Here is a 15,766-nt window from a genome sequence, read left to right as displayed (position 1 = left end):
AGAGGCGGCCATGGCGCTGACAGGAATGCCACTGCCTTCTCAAACAGCTGATCAGCAGGAGTCCCAGCAGCAAGTACCCCACTGATCAGCATAAAAATTTCGGAAAACCCTTTAATCTAAAATCTGACCATCACTAGTAATGGCCAGCACAGGCTTCACCTGTGGGATAGTTGGGGACACTAGAAAATCCCCAGAACAGCATTGACCACATAAGCCAAACTGTCCACTCTGCAAGAGTTTTAAAACTATGACCAAAAGCTAAAGTTCCAATTTTTCAGCTTTTGGATCAACTGTTAGAATTTATCAACTCTCTGAAAACCGTATATACACATTCTGAAGTACACAAGTGTCCCAAAATCATTGATTTCAAACCAAGCATATTTTAACACTTTTAAAAGTGTTGTGCAAAATATGTAAGGTACAAGGAAGCAATATATCCAAAAAGGATACATAAAGACATTGATAACAGCAACATGTGTTATTTCAGAGCTCCAGATGCTAACTAGACCAAAATTTCTGAAAGTCTGCACATTACACCATGATTGGCCATTAGTAGGACAAGTACAGTCCCAGATTCTCACCAACTCTCCATGATGTAACTTACGCATGGTAACAAAGGAGTACAACATTTACACAAGGAAGCACTGTTAAATACAGAACAGTAATCACATGCATAATGTCACAGGGATACAGGATGAAAAGGTAAGGATTCAGTTTGAGGTGAGATCTGGCAGGTTTACAGCATATTGTTAACACATAATCAGAACTGATTTTTACAGAGAAAGATCCAGGCCAATACCAGCACAAAATGTCAGTACGCTCATACTACATAGGTTTCAAGCCACCTGCAGCCAATACTGTTATACAGTACAAATCAGAATGGGGAACAAAGTGATTTTGAAGGTCCCAAAGTGGAGAATGGAAAAAAAAAAAAAAAAAAATTCAACATAACCGGAAATTAGACAGGCTTTTAAACTATGCGCAAAATAATTTTATTTGTGAAAAATAAATTCCATATAGCCAGAAAACATGGTCCAGTGATGAAACAGCATACATTTAACCCCGCAGTTCACAAGGCATTGTAAAGGCCTTACAATATTGCTAGTGTGGACGAAAACCTTGTCTGTGTGGAATTTTGGGGGATACCTGTAGAAAAATTAAGCTGGGGGTTGACCTAGGTGCATTTTTACATGTATTATTGAATCTAGTACTGTATGGGTTTATCTTTTCTACATGCACTTCAATTTCACAGCAAGAGTGGCATTGAATATCTACACACAGGAGAGGGCGTTCATGCAAGTTATCTAACGCCTTGGTATAATGGTTACAATTCAAACTCATACTAGGATTATATTCAGGGCTTCCTGTAACTAGAAGGTGATGGTAGTGGAAACCATTGGCCCTGGCGACATTAGCTAGCAAGCACCCAACACCTTTTTTATTTGATTTCTTTTTGCGTTTTTTCTTCATCTTTACTAATCAACTCTGCTGTGACTGGATCTTTGCAAAACTGGTGAAGACGAAATTATAATCGTTGAACTGAGCGAACTGGCGATCAAGTCGCTTGAAGCCTTCAATCTTCTGTGCACAAGTGAATGTTGTGCGACATTTGGAACTCTAAATACAAAGCATTGAAATTTGTTAAAAAGGGCCTGTCAAAAGTAGGGTCAAGATATTGTTACAACCAAGTCGCTATATGAAGAAGTAAACTGATCTCCAAGCCGATCTGTTGTGATGCTTATTTTGCAACAATTATGCCAACAGAAGGATACGGGAGTGTCAGTTAAATCCTCCACCATTCCAGCTCAAGTGCTTCCTACTGATCTTTATTTCATTGGCTGCAATGACATCTCCTTCTACCCACTTAACCACTGCAGCCAATCACTGGCCTTAGCAGCACATGGCTTGAGACTACTGAAGCCATTAACTTGCCGAAGCACACACCTCCTATCACTGCAGCTATGTAAAGAGGAACGGTGGGAGATTAACAGGCGAGTCATTCTACTGTTATTTAATAGCATTTCCCCATCTTAGCCAATTTTCCCAGAGCTCACAAAACCCAATTCATCCTCATACAGAATCAGATCAAATGTACAACGTAACTTTAAATAGATTTACCTGATTAACAAAAAGGGTCGTAACAAATTTCCTTGGCTTAAAAACATCCACAACTTTACTAATGAGGTCATCATAAGTAGTTTGCGAGACATTGGTTTCAAAGCTAACATAGGAAAATTCTGGCTCTGGAGTGATGTGAATGGTCCAGTAAGTTCCCTAAGGAAAATGCAATGACAATGAATTAAGATGCTGGAGTGAACGACAAGTTGGAAATAAAACAAACCACTGTACAATGAAAGATCCTTACATCTGATTTCATCCCATTCATTGAATAGCCACAAGGACTGAACATTGTAGCATCAATGACAGAACCTGGTATCAGGTCACGAATTCCACTCATCTAAAGAACAAAGTACATGAAATTGATTAAAAAAAACAATTAATACTACACTGCTCTTACAGTACAATCAGAAGACTAATCCTATTGGAAAGTTTAAGTACAGTATCAGTGTATGCATAGAGAAAGCAGACCGTGCGTGGGTACGATAAGACTGACTGCCTCCTCCTGGATATATATCACAGCTTTTAGGCCTCTTACTGGAGTCATGGATTTGGACCGGGTAAGATGTGAAATGCGCAATCTTTCCGCACGAGTGCAAAACATTTTAAAGCGTTTTGCACGCGCGTGAGAAAATTCACAGAAGTTCGGGTTTGGTGTTGTGTAGATTGTATTATTTTTCCTTATAACATGGTCATTTACCCAGGTCCTGAAGAAAGAAGACAGAAGAGAAGCCGGGCTGTGCGAACAAGTGGATTAAGGAGAGTTAAATTATTTTATTTTTAACCCCTCCAGCCCTATTGTACTATGCATTCTGTATTAAGAATGCTATTATTTTCCCTTATAACCATGTTATAAGGGAAAATAATGATCAGGTATCCATCCCGATAATCTCCTAGCAACAATGCGTGGAAAAAAAAAAAAAAATCACAGCGCATCCGCACTTGCTTGCGATTTTCACACAGCCCCATTCACTTCTATGGGGCCTGCGTTGCGTGAAAATCACCGCTCATGTGCCCAACCCCATAGAAATGAATGGGTCTGGATTCAGTGCGGGTGCAATGCGTTCAATTGCACTCTCGTGGAAATCTCGCCTGTGTGAAAGAGGCCTTAGACCTCTGACATGTCTCCAGCAATATGTTGCTTTCATAGCAGCTAGCAATTACCATATTTTTCGCTTTATAAGATGCACTTTCCCTCCAAAAGCGTGTGTGTGTGGGGAGGAATGGCAGTGCATCTTATAAAGTGAATGGTGTGCTTTAGGGCTGCAGTAAACGAATATTTTTGTAATCGAGTATTCTATCGATTATATTTCTCGATTCATCGAGTAATCTAATAAGAAAAAGCTACTTAAAATAACGTACGTAATTAGGTATGTATAAAGTTATTGGTTTGAAGGGGTTAATAACTTTATACATGCCTAATGCCAAGGTGCTTCCATTAACCCCTCCAAACCAATAACTTTATACATGCCCATTGGGTTTGGAGGGGTTAATGGAAGCACCTTGGCATTAGGCATGTATAAAGTTATTGGTCTGAAGAGGTTAATGAAAGCACCTTGGAGGTGCCTTCATTAACCCCTCTCTAAACCAATAACTTTATACATGCCAAGGTGGTGCTTGCAGCCTCCAGTAACCACTCTCTCTCCATCTGCCTCCCCCCAGCCTCTGATCTGCTTGCCCCCAGCCTCTGATCTGGCTCCCCCCCCCCCCCCTTAATCTGGCTCCCCCCCCTTAATCTGCCTCCCCCCTCCCCCCTTAATCTGCCTCCCCCCTTAATCTGCCTCCCCCCCTCCCCCCTTAATCTGCCTCCCCCCCTCCCCCCTTAATCTGCCCCCCCCTCCCCCCAGCCTCTGATCTGCCTCCCCCCCCAGCCTCTGATCTGCCTCCCCCCCCAGCCTCTGATCTGCCTCCCCCCCCAGCCTCTGATCTGCCTCCCCCCCCAGCCTCTGATCTGCCTCCCCCCTTAATCTGCCCCCCCCCCCCCAGCCTCTGATCTGCCTCCCCCAGCCTCTGATATGCCCCCTCTGGTAACGCAACCCCCCCTCCCTCCCCAGTATTAATCATTGGTGGCAGTGGCCACAGGGTCCCCCTCCTCCCCCCCATCATTGGTGGCAGTGTCAGTTCCGATCGGAGCCCCAGCAGTGTAATGCTGGGGCTCCAATCGGTTACCATGGCAGCCAGGAGTCACGCTACTGAAGCCCTGGCTGCCATGGTATGTTAGTAGTGAGCAGCGCATTATACTCACGTGCGCTGTGGCCGCCGGTCGCTCCTTCTGTCTGTGCGGCGGATTGCTAATGCTTACAGCATTAGCAATGCGCCGCACAGACCTATGAGAAGGAGCGACCGCCGGCCACAGCGCACGTGAGTATAATGCGCTGCTCTCTGCTCACTAACATACCATGGCAGCCAGGACTTAAGCAGCGTCCTGGCTGCCATGGTAACCGATCGGAGCCCCAGCATTACACTAGGTGTGTTTTATGGTGAAAAATTACAGTAGATAATTATGCTACATATTAGATAATTTAACTTACACGAGTGACATCATTTGCAGTAACACCATCTTTCATGTAGAACTGGTCCATGATCTCTGGGTCAAGCTCACTCATTAAAATTTCCAGTGTCTGATCTGGCTGGTTGATGAGAAACCCATCCGGAACATCTAGGGTGTACAGGTACCTAGAGACAAAATCCAAAATATTGCAATATATTGACTGAGGCAAACTATGAAACACCCTTCTCCTGCTGGTTAGAACGACATGGGAATATTATTCCTGCCTTTATGTCAGAAAATTGGCCTAAAAGTTACAAATATCTCATGGCACGTGTCTAAAATGTGGGTGGGGCAGTCTTTGCCTCCAGGGCTAGGGATGCATGTCCTTTATTAAAGGGAGTCTGTCACTGGGAAACCAGGCAGAATTCCTTGTATGGCTAGCTCAGCTAATGTAATGATACCCTTCACTTAGCAAGCGTCATTCTGGAAAAAATTTACTTTTACTCCACATTCAAGTGAGCTGTTAAGTGCACTCTGTGCACCCTTGCTCCAGCTGCTTCCTCTGACAGCGCGTCCTTTTCCTTGAGTGACAGGGCCAGGCGAGAGGACTATGCAGGGGAGCTAGCCCCGTCAATCATGGAGAGGGAAACAGGAGGAGCAAGGGAGCACAGAGGGGCCTACGTGTACATAACTGCCACATGCATATGAATTAAGAGTACTTTTTATCCAGAATTAAGCAACAGATCACCAAGTATAAGTTATTACATTCAGTTAAGCTAGACCTACAAAGCTTTGACTGGTTTAACAGAATCATGGGTGGCATGTAGATGTGATGTAGAAAACGCATACTGGTAAACTTAACAGCAGTTTAGAAATCAGCCTCCTGGTTAGAGTGCAGATAGTCTAACATCTACTCAGCAATTACATTCCTTAATTTTCTTTATTTGTGCACTGACGTTTCTAAACACATCCGATCAGGGCAAATTATTCTATAGGGTTACACACTTACCAGCAGTCAGAATTCATGCGTCCCATGCAATAAGCTGCACCATCTGAAAAGAGAAAAAACATGTCATTTACTGCGCTTTCCTCTAGTGCCTTATCAAGCTGAATAAAGCCTCATCTGTGTCAAGTGGCATAGAAGCTAGAGAAAGCTACTTCTCTCCACCATTCTTTGACCAAACTTCTTTTGCACGTGAAGATTTATATTTTATCGCCCTAGGTAGTGATATTGGACAGAACTGTATCAAGATTTCACCATTGGGTGTGATGTCTGGTTTGTTATTTTTAAGCTGCACAGTTTAAGCAGCAACAAACAATTATCACTACATAACTTATGCTCAACCCTGCTGCAGGAACTCATTGTTCCTATACATGTGGCTCTTCAGATACATTCACTTCACTGAAAGAGCACAAGGTACGCACAGCCAATTACACATTTTAGGGGATGGTACCTTAAAGAGGACCTGTCACCACAAAATGCAGTGCAATCTACAGACACCAAGTTATAGAGCAGGAGGAGCTGAGCAGATTAATAAATAGATGTGGGAAAAGGTTCAGTTTACTTGTAATTTTTACATGCACCTCTGCAGATCTGTGAAGAGCCATCAGTACAGGGAGGACAGCCATCTCTATATACACACAATGCTATCACTTATCACCTCCTCCTGTACTGATGCTGTACACAGGAAGTAAAAAAACTAAGATATAAATGTATAAATTACAGGTTTTATTGAATCTTCCAACAACTATTTATCAATCTGCTCAGCTCCTCCTGCTCTATAACATGGTGCTGTTAGATTGCACTGCATTTTCTGACGACAGGTCCTCTAACAACCGGCAGCGGGAAGCCACCTGCATCACATCTTTTTGGTATTAAAACCAGACAGTGAAACATTTCTGCACACTTTATTCTATTTTCTTGATTATGGGAGCTGCCATCTTAGGGTACTTTCACATTAGTTATTCTTTTCCGGTATATAGTTCCATCCTAGGGGCTCAATAAAAAATAAGATAAAAAAGCTTCAGTTTTATCCTAATGCATTCTGAATAGAGTGCACTGTTCAGTCCCTCTTGCGGTATTTGGCCGGAGAAAATACCACAGCATGCTGCAGTATTTTCTCCGGCCAAAATTCTGGAACACTGGATCCGGCATTAATTTCCATTGAAATGTATTATGCCGGATCCGGTACCTAGTGTTCCGGCAAAACTGATCTGGTCTCCCACTCTGTGCATGCGCAGACCTTAAAAAGTGAAAAAATAAATACCGGATTTGTTTTTCCAAATGACACCGGAGAAACTGATCTGGATTTTCAATGCATTGGTCAGACAGATCCATCTACAAATGATATCAGTTTGCAAACAGATTTCCGGATCCGGCAGGCAGTTACAGCAACGGAACTGATTGCCAGATAACTGACGCAAGTGTGACCCTTTGCTGAACTTCTGTTGACAGCATTTAGAGATTGCTTTACAGTAACCACTTGGACTATAGGCACAATGGACTGGAGAGGACATGACTAACTATGAGCTTTCTAGACATGCTCTGACCTCTGCAAGGATCACTGAATTGTGGGACCCTGAATGCGATAATGAGCTGAAAAGTGATCTGTACAAGATTTCTATGTCAGTGTTGGCATACTAAGTCTTGGGGTCAATGTAAAAATTGCAGAATCTGATTAATGACATTAAAAATCTCCAAAAGTCTTAAAAAAGGAGATTTTTGTATAACTTACCAGTTAAATCTCTTTCTCGCTCTTCCTTGGGGGACACAGACCTTGGGTATAGCTCAGCTCCCTAGGAGGCGTGACACTAAGTAAAACTGTTAAGCCCCTCCTCCATCAGCTATACCCTCAGCCTGGAGATAGAGGCTACCAGTTGCGTGTCCAAGTAGTGAAAGGATAACAACCAATAACGGAAACCAGCCAGCAACCCAACGGGGCGCCAGACCATAACCCTGTAACCAAACACAGATGGGTGGGTGCTGTGTCCCCCAAGGAAGAGCGAGAAAGAGATTTAACTGGTAAGTTATACAAAAATCTCCTTTTCTCGCCCATTTTCCTTGGGTGACACAGACCTTGGGACGTTCAAGAGCAGTCCAAGAAGGGAGGGACCACAACCCAAGGCGGAACACCAGAGCATCAGGAAACCGCTGCCTGCAAAACCAGGCGGCCCAAAGCAGCATCCGCTGATGCATGCGTATGCACCCTATAGAACTTTGTGAAAGTGTGCAGAGAGGACCAAGTGGCTGCTTTGCACAACTGTTTAGCCGAGGCCCGATGCCTCTGCGCCCAGGAAGCTCCGACTGATCTGGTGGAATGAGCAGTGACGCCGAAAGGCGGAGGTCTGCCCTTGGCTCGATAAGCCTCAGACACCGCCAGTTTAATGAAACGGGCAATAGCCACCTTGGAGACCGCCAACCCTTTGCGCGAACCCTCCGGAACCACAAACAGGGAGTCCGTGCGCCGAAAGGACCCGGTGACCTCCAAGTAAATCCTCAACGCCCTGACCACATCCAGACGGTGCAGTTCCCGTTCTCTGGGGTGGGAAGGAGAGGGACAGAGCGACGGAAGGACGATGTCCTCATTGATGTGAAAGGCGGAGACCACCTTTGGCAGGAAGGTCGGGACAGGCCGAAGCACAACCTTATCCTGGTGGAAGATCAGGAAAGGTTCGGAGCAAGAAAAAGCCGCTAACTCCGACACCCGTCGGAGAGACGTGATGGCCACAAGAAAGATGACCTTGCAGGACAGAAGGCGAAGGGAGACCTCCCGGAAAGGCTCGAAGGGGGCTGATTGGAGCGCCGAGAGCACCACATTCAGGTCCCAGGAAGGAACTGGAGGGCGGTACGGCGGAACAGAGTGAGCCACCCCTTGTAAGAAGGTCTTAATTGGCCCTAGAGGGGCCAGGGGACGCTGGAGAAGAATAGACAGCGCCGAAATCTGACCCTTCAGAGAACTGAGGCACAGCCCCAGGTCCAGACCCGACTGGAGGAAGGGCAGGATTGTGGGAAGAGAAAACCGGAGAGGTGGGATGCTCCGGGACTCACAGAACCCCAGATAGGACCTCCAAACCCGATAGTAGATCCTAGAGGATACGGGCTTACGAGCACGGATCATGGTGCGGACTACGTCCGCGGAGAAACCCCGTCGCGTTAAGACGGCGGTCTTAATAGCCACGCCGTCAAACGTAGCGAGCCTAAATGCTCGTGGAAGATCGGTCCCTGAGAGAGAAGGTCTTCCCTGGAGGGCAGTGGCCACGGTGCGTCTGCCAACAGCAACATTAGGTCGGCGTACCAAGACCGGCGGGGCCAATCCGGGGCGATTAGAATCGCGGGGACGCCCTCTGCCGCGATCCTCCGAAGAACCCGTGGCAGGAGGGGAAAAGGAGGAAAGACGTACAGAAGGGAGAATTCGCGCCACGGAAGGACGAGCGCGTCGGCGCCGTATGCCTTCGGGTCCCGTGCCCTGGCCAGGTATAGGGGGACCTTGTGGTTGAATTTGGAGGCCATGAGGTCCACGTCGGGGCGACCCCAGCGAAGACAAAGGGCTTCGAACACCTCTTGCGTCGCTGCAGCGCTGCGAGTGCCTCCCTGATAGTTTATGTATGCCACAGCCGTGGCATTGTCCGATTGGATCCGAACAGGGTGGCCCCTCAGCAGATGGGTCCAGTGTCTGAGGGACAGAAGAATCGCCCTCAGTTCCAGAATATTGATTGGAAGTCTGGACTCCGATAGAGACCAAACGCCCTGGACGGACCGGGGAGGGAACCCCCCCCCCCCCACCCCCGTAAGCTGGCATCGGTGGTAATCACCAGCCAGTTCAGTGGAAGGAAGGACTTCCCCCTTAGAGGGATATGCAACCACCAGCCGAGGGAAGCCCGAGCCAGGGGAGGCAGAAGAAAGGTCCTGTCCAGACTCCTCGGTGATTTGTCCCAGGCCGACAGAATTGCCCTCTGAAAGGTGCGGGATCGGAATGGTGCGAACGGCACCGCTTCGAAACAGGCAACCATCTTTCCCAACAACCGCATGCTGGATCTGAGGGAAGGGCGGTGATGACGGAGGAGACTGCGAACCGACCCGCGAAGGGCCAGACGCTTGTCCGACGGAAAGCGGACCTCCGCCAACTCTGTATCCAGGAGCATCCCCAGGAAGATCAGCCGTCTGGAGGGGGTAAGGGAAGATTTGGGGTGGTTGATAATCCAACCGAACCGCGTCAGGGTCTCCAGAGTGAGTTCCACACTGCCGGATGTCTGAGAGAAGGAGGGTGCCTTGACCAGGATGTCGTCCAAGTATGGGAGAAGAAAAACACTTCTTGAACGTAGAAGGGCCAAGACAGGGGCCAGGACCTTGGTGAACACTCGAGGAGCCGTCGCCAGACCAAAGGGAAGGGCGACGAATTGGAAGTGATCGTCCCCCACCGCGAAGCGCAGGAAGCGGTGATGACATGGAGCAACCGGAACGTGGAGGTATGCATCCTGAATGTCGATTGAGGCCATGAAATCCCCTCTTTCCAGGGAGGCCACTGCGGACCTGAGAGACTCCATCCGGAATCTCTGCAGTCGGAGAAAACGGTTCAGGCGTTTTAGGTCCAAGATCGGACGCACTGAGCCTTCCTTCTTGGGAACCACAAAGAGGTTCGAGTAGAACCCCCTGAACCTTTCCGTCGGAGGCAACGACACCCTTGTCCATTAGAGAGTGAATGGCCGCGAAGAAGGCGGCCGCTCGTACGGGATCTCGCGGAGGACGGGATCAGAAGAAACCGTCTGGCGGAATGGACGCAAATTCGATTTTGTATCCGCAAGATACAATCTCGAGCGCCCATGCGTCTGAGATGTGGGCCCGCCATACGTTCCTGAATAGGAGAAGGCGGCCCCCCACCCGGGTGGGTGGGGGCGCACCTTCAGGCTGCTGGCCTGTGGGAGCCCGTGCAGGCTGGGACTTGCGCCAGGTAGGTTGCGTCCGAAAAAACGGCTTCTTGCGTCTATCTTGGGCTGGGCCAGAGGAAGAAGAACTGGCCGCGGGTCTAGACCCGGTGGGCTTGCGAAAGGACCGAAAAACGGGACGAACCAGCGCGACCACGGGGGGCGCCCATTGGCCTGGACTGGGGGAGGTGAGTACTCTTCCCACCCGTGGCCTCTGATATAAGTTCGTCCAGACGGGTTCCGAACAGGCGGGAACCCGTGAATGGTAGGCCGGCCAAAGAGCGTTTGGAAGCGGCGTCCGCCGCCCAAACCTTCAGCCAGAGTTCCCTCCTGACAGAAACTGCCAGGGCAGAGGAACGGGCAATGAGGGCACCCGCATCAAGGGAGGCCTCACAGACGAATTTTCCGGCCTGAACAATTAGTTGGGCTAAGGAACGGAGGTCCTGAACTCCCGTTCCAGTTGCAAACCCCATTCAGAGACCGCTTTGCCAACCCAGGCAGAGGCAAAGACCGGTCTAAGGGCCGAACCAGAGGCAGTAAATATGGCCTTGGAGAGGGATTCCGTACGACGGTCCTCAACAGACTGGAGGGAAGATCCGTCCTGTACAGGAATAGTAGTGCTTTTGGACAGGCGAGCCACGGGAGGATCAACCTTAGGCGGGGATGTCCACGTGGTCACAGAATCCGCTGGAAAGGTCCAGCTTTTTGGGTGTAATAAAGCGGACGTTAGGCCGAGTCCAAGCCTTGGATACCACAGAAGAAAAATCAGCGTGTATGGGAAAAACCTTGGAGGCTTGTTTGGGGCGGAGAAAGGACACGCCGGCCTGTTCAGAGCTGGGGGGGGTCATCGTGTAGCTGAAAGGTATCACGGATGCTAGTGATAAGATGCCCCACCGCGGACGCCAATTTCTCGCCAGTTCTCCCTCAGAAAGCGTATCCCTTTGAGAGGATAGACTTGACTGAGCTCGCACGCATGGCGGAGAGAGCGAAGCATCTGGAGAAGATGTGCGCTCAACCCTTGAACGTTTCTGAGTATGCCGGGCCCTGGAAGATTCGCTGGGAGGCAGGGAACCAGTGGGGGTGGCAGAAACTGTAGTCCCAGCGGGTGCGACAGGGATTGTGGCAGCCTGCGGGAGAGGCGGTCTATCCACGAGACGGCCCACTACGTGTGTAAGGCTTTCCACCGCCTGAGACAGAGACCTAGCCCAGTCAGGGGGTTCAGAGGCACCGGGGGGCGCAGCGGGAAGCAGGCCCTGCACCGGGGCCTGACATGCAAGGCAATGCGGCTCAGATTGCCAACGCGGAAAAAGTTCCTTACAGGCATGGTACCAGGGTTTGGGGGCACCCGTGGGATCTGACATGCTGAAGTGTGGTTGTACTCTAATAGAGACCACAAAGGGTTATAGCAGTTATGACCAGGAGGGTTAGGAGAGGGTTAACTGTCCTACCAGTGCCTCAGAAGAACGTCAGGAGTAGAGATGGCCCAGATCAGCAGCAGCAGAGAAGCAGTGAACAGCAGAGCGCCCACAGAAGCCGAGCGATGTACACAGGAGGTTAGAGTCCCCCACCGTGTCCCAGCTTCCTGTCAGGAGTGAGGAAGCGCGGGAAACCTCAGCAGAAAGCACGGGGAAAGAGCTCCGCCCCCTCCAGCGCTTAAAATGTCTCCTGTGAAGGAGAACGTAGCCCCGCCCCCAAAATGACGCGCACGCATAAGCCCCGCCCCCCGTTCTCGGAACGGAGCGGGCGGCGGCGGGAAGGGGGAGAGAGAGAAGAGAAAAATGGAGTCAGCCCCGAATGAGGGGGAGGGGGGGGGGGGGGGGGAAGAAAGATAGCGGCGTGGGGGTGCTGAGAATGCTGCTGTGCTGCATTGTCCTGCAGATGAGCGCTCAGAATGAGCGACCACGGGTGCCCCCCTTACCCAGAGGGGTAGATGCTGCAGATAGGGACGGGGTATGGGCTGGAATAGCCATCTCACCGTCCGACGTCTTCACCCTCAGTCCTTTCCAGCAGGGTCGCCCCTTCAGCCACTGGCACCGCAGTGGCAGGAAGGCTGGAAGAGGGGCTTGGCGTGCGGGCGACCCCCTAGCTGGCGGGATGTAGGGGAGCCATTGCTGCCCAGATCCTCCTATTGCTTCTGTGGGGGAGGCAGCAGTGCAGATAAGTTGGCACTGGCGCAGCTCAACCCCGGGAGAGCAGAGAGGTCTAATGCGTCTCTGGTATCCCTATGAAAAAATAAAATAACAAAATTAGAAGGAAAAGTAAAAATAACAAGGAGAAAACAGCCCTGCAGTAGCAGGGAGTGTCTTGCCTCCTTGGACACTAAGCTAAAACTGGTAGCCTCTATCTCCAGGCTGAGGGTATAGCTGATGGAGGAGGGGCTTAACAGTTTTACTTAGTGTCACGCCTCCTAGGGAGCTGAGCTATACCCAAGGTCTGTGTCCCCCAAGGAAAATGGGCGAGAAATAACCAATTTTGACATTGTACTACTGATGACCTGGATATGTCATCAGTATCTGATCTGTGGGGGTCCAACACCCAGGAACCCCACCGATCAGCTGTTTCAGAAGGCACTCCTGAGAGCGCCGCAGCCTTCTCTAGGCTCACCAAGCCTAGTGCCGTACATTGTATAGCTGCTGTGCTTGGCATCGAATTGAATGTGTCATCACTGGCCTAGGAAAAGCTGAGAAAAGGCTACGCTGCTACTGTGATTTCCTGCTGCCTTCTAAAACAGCTCCTCAGATTCTGTAAAATGTCAGAGAAAAACTAACACAAAAATGTAAACAATGGGTCATTTCTTGATAACACATTCCCTTTAAGTTGCTTACTATGATGTAAATAGTGCTAGTATATACTGAACAAAAATATAAACACAACAAGTTCGGTTTTGCTCCCATTTTGCATGAGCTGAACTCAAAGATCGGAAACATTTTCTACATACACAAAACACCCATTACTCAAATATTGTTCACAAATCTGTCTAAATCTGTTAGTGAGCACTTTGCCGAAATAATCCATCCCACCTCACAGGTGTGGCATATCAAGGTGCTGATTAGACAGCATGAATATTGCACAGGTGTGCCTTAGGGTACTTTCACACTAGCGTTATTTTCCGGCATAGAGTTTTGTCAAAAGGGCTCTATACCGGAAAAGAACTGATCAGGCATATCCCAATGCATTCTGAATGGATAGAACTCCATTTAGTTTGCATCAGTATGCCTTTCGTTCAGTCACTGTCAGGCGTTTTGGCATGCTGCAGTATTATGTCTGTCCAAAATGCCTGATCAGTCGCCGGAATGCCAGCATTAATTCCCATTGACTTGCATTCGTGTATTGCAAAACAACTGAAGGACAGATCCGTCCATCTGGTCTGCATATGCCCAGACAGGGAAAACTGAAAAAGACTGCAAGACTGGATCCGTCCAGCCGTATGACAGGCAGAGAGACGGATACATTCTTGCAATACATTTGTAGACTGATCCACACCCGGATCAGTCTACAAATGCTGTCGTCACACTAATCTCGTTGGATCCGGGAGGCAGCTCCAACGACAACGCTAGTGTGAAAGTACCCTTAGACTGCCCACAGTAAAAGGACACTCTGAAATGTGCAGTTTGATCACACAGCACAATGCCACAACATTTGAGGGAGTGTGCAATTGGCATGCTGACTGCAGGAATGTCTACAAGGCGTTTCAGAGAATTTGGCAGTACATCCAACCGGCCTCACAACTGCAGACCAGCCCAGGAGCTCCACATCCAGCATGTTCACCTCCATGATTGTCTGAGACCAGACAACCCGGACGCTGCAGCAACAATCGGTTTGCATAACCAAAGAATTTCTGCACAAACTGTCAGAAACCGTCTCAGGGAAGCTCATCTTCATGCTAGTCGTCATCAGGGTCTGGACCTGACTGCAGTTAGTCGTTGTAACCGACTTGAGTGGGCAAATGCTCACATTCGATGACTTCTGGCACGTTGGAGAGGCGTTCTGTTCATGGATGAGTCACGGTTTTCACTGTTAAGGGCAAATGGCAGACAGCATGTGTGGCGTAGAGTTGGGTGATATAAAAAAATATTCCCACGATAATGAAATTAAGACATCGCGATAAATACACATTTAGAAGAAAAAACACTTGGGGCCACAAAGATGTTCTACTGTATCGGGGCAGCCACAAGAAGTTATATTGCACAGGGCAGTGGGCCACAAAGACATACTGTATGGGGGTGTGTGGTAGTGTAGGGGTGCCTCCTACCCCTATAAATCACCCCATGGACAGTGACTGCAGTCATTATAGCCAGGCGTTATGTTAGCAGTCAATAGTGGGCTGTGTCACAGAGGGCGACGCAGCTGAAAACACAGAACCCACCCTCAATGTAAATCAGTCTGCCGAAGCCCAGTACACACAATATATACAGATACACGTCATGTATGTACAGTGACGTCTCTATATGCATATCACAGGTGGACACCCTGTGACACTGGAGTGAAGACATGTTGGTGACACATATTAATGTTCGTACAAAGTCTTGGTAATGTTGCAGCAGACAGCATCAAGATCGCTTACTGCTTTATATGTTAGCTGCCCCATGGGTCAGAGAAAAGTCTATTTGTTAAATCCCACCAAGTTCTAGTTATATGTCACTCAAACTACTGCACTGACAAGAGGCGGAGAAGCAGAGCAAGACGAGAGGCGGTGGCAGCGAAGCACCAGACTTGTGTGGCAGTTTATGACAGGTTTATATAAAGTGTGGGGGGGGGGGGGGGGGGGGGGGGGAAGCCTGCTCGCCCCCTCCCTCCTGTGCACTTGCAGCCATGTCCAGCCCTTTGTGCGCTAGTAATGCAGAAGGCAGAGGCCAGTGACCAGGGAACGTAAGCATGTGGCAGACATAGAAGCAGTCAGCACACATGCGACTGATCTTATAACATCATTAAATACTGTGGTTATTAGGAAACTGTGATATCGCCATATCACAGGTTTTTAATATCTCTGTATATCGTTCAACCATAGTGTGGCGTTGTGTGTGTGTGAGCGGTTTGCTGACTTCAACGTTGTGGATCGAGTGGCCCATGGTGGCGGTGGGGTTATGGTATGGGCAGGCATATGTTATGGACAATGAACACAGGTGCATTTTTTATTGATGGCATTTTGAATGCACAGAGATACCGTGACGAGATCCTGAGGCCCATTGTTGTACCATTCATCCAGGACCATCACCTCATGTTGCAGCATGATAA

The 15,766-nt window shown here is 48.8% G+C and overlaps 1 protein-coding gene across 1 annotated transcript in view; it reads right to left on the bottom strand.

The window, feature by feature from the left end:
* Positions 1–968: 968 nt before the first annotated feature.
* Positions 969–15,766, bottom strand: part of AMD1 (adenosylmethionine decarboxylase 1) — a 33,432-nt gene continuing 18,634 nt past the window's right edge. Inside the window, exons 5-9 of the mRNA XM_044290281.1 lie at positions 5,619–5,661; positions 4,650–4,794; positions 2,366–2,458; positions 2,119–2,274; positions 969–1,617 (exon numbers count right to left, since the gene is read on the bottom strand). Coding sequence (XP_044146216.1) covers positions 1,480–1,617; positions 2,119–2,274; positions 2,366–2,458; positions 4,650–4,794; positions 5,619–5,661 — 575 coding nt within the window. The 3' untranslated portion in view covers positions 969–1,479. The remainder of the gene's footprint in view (positions 1,618–2,118; positions 2,275–2,365; positions 2,459–4,649; positions 4,795–5,618; positions 5,662–15,766) is intronic.

Source organism: Bufo gargarizans, chromosome 4, assembly GCF_014858855.1.
Source record: "Bufo gargarizans isolate SCDJY-AF-19 chromosome 4, ASM1485885v1, whole genome shotgun sequence".
Taxonomy (NCBI): domain Eukaryota; kingdom Metazoa; phylum Chordata; class Amphibia; order Anura; family Bufonidae; genus Bufo; species Bufo gargarizans.
The sequence above is the reverse complement of the archived record's forward strand: the minus strand, read 5'-3'. Positions and strand labels throughout refer to the sequence as shown.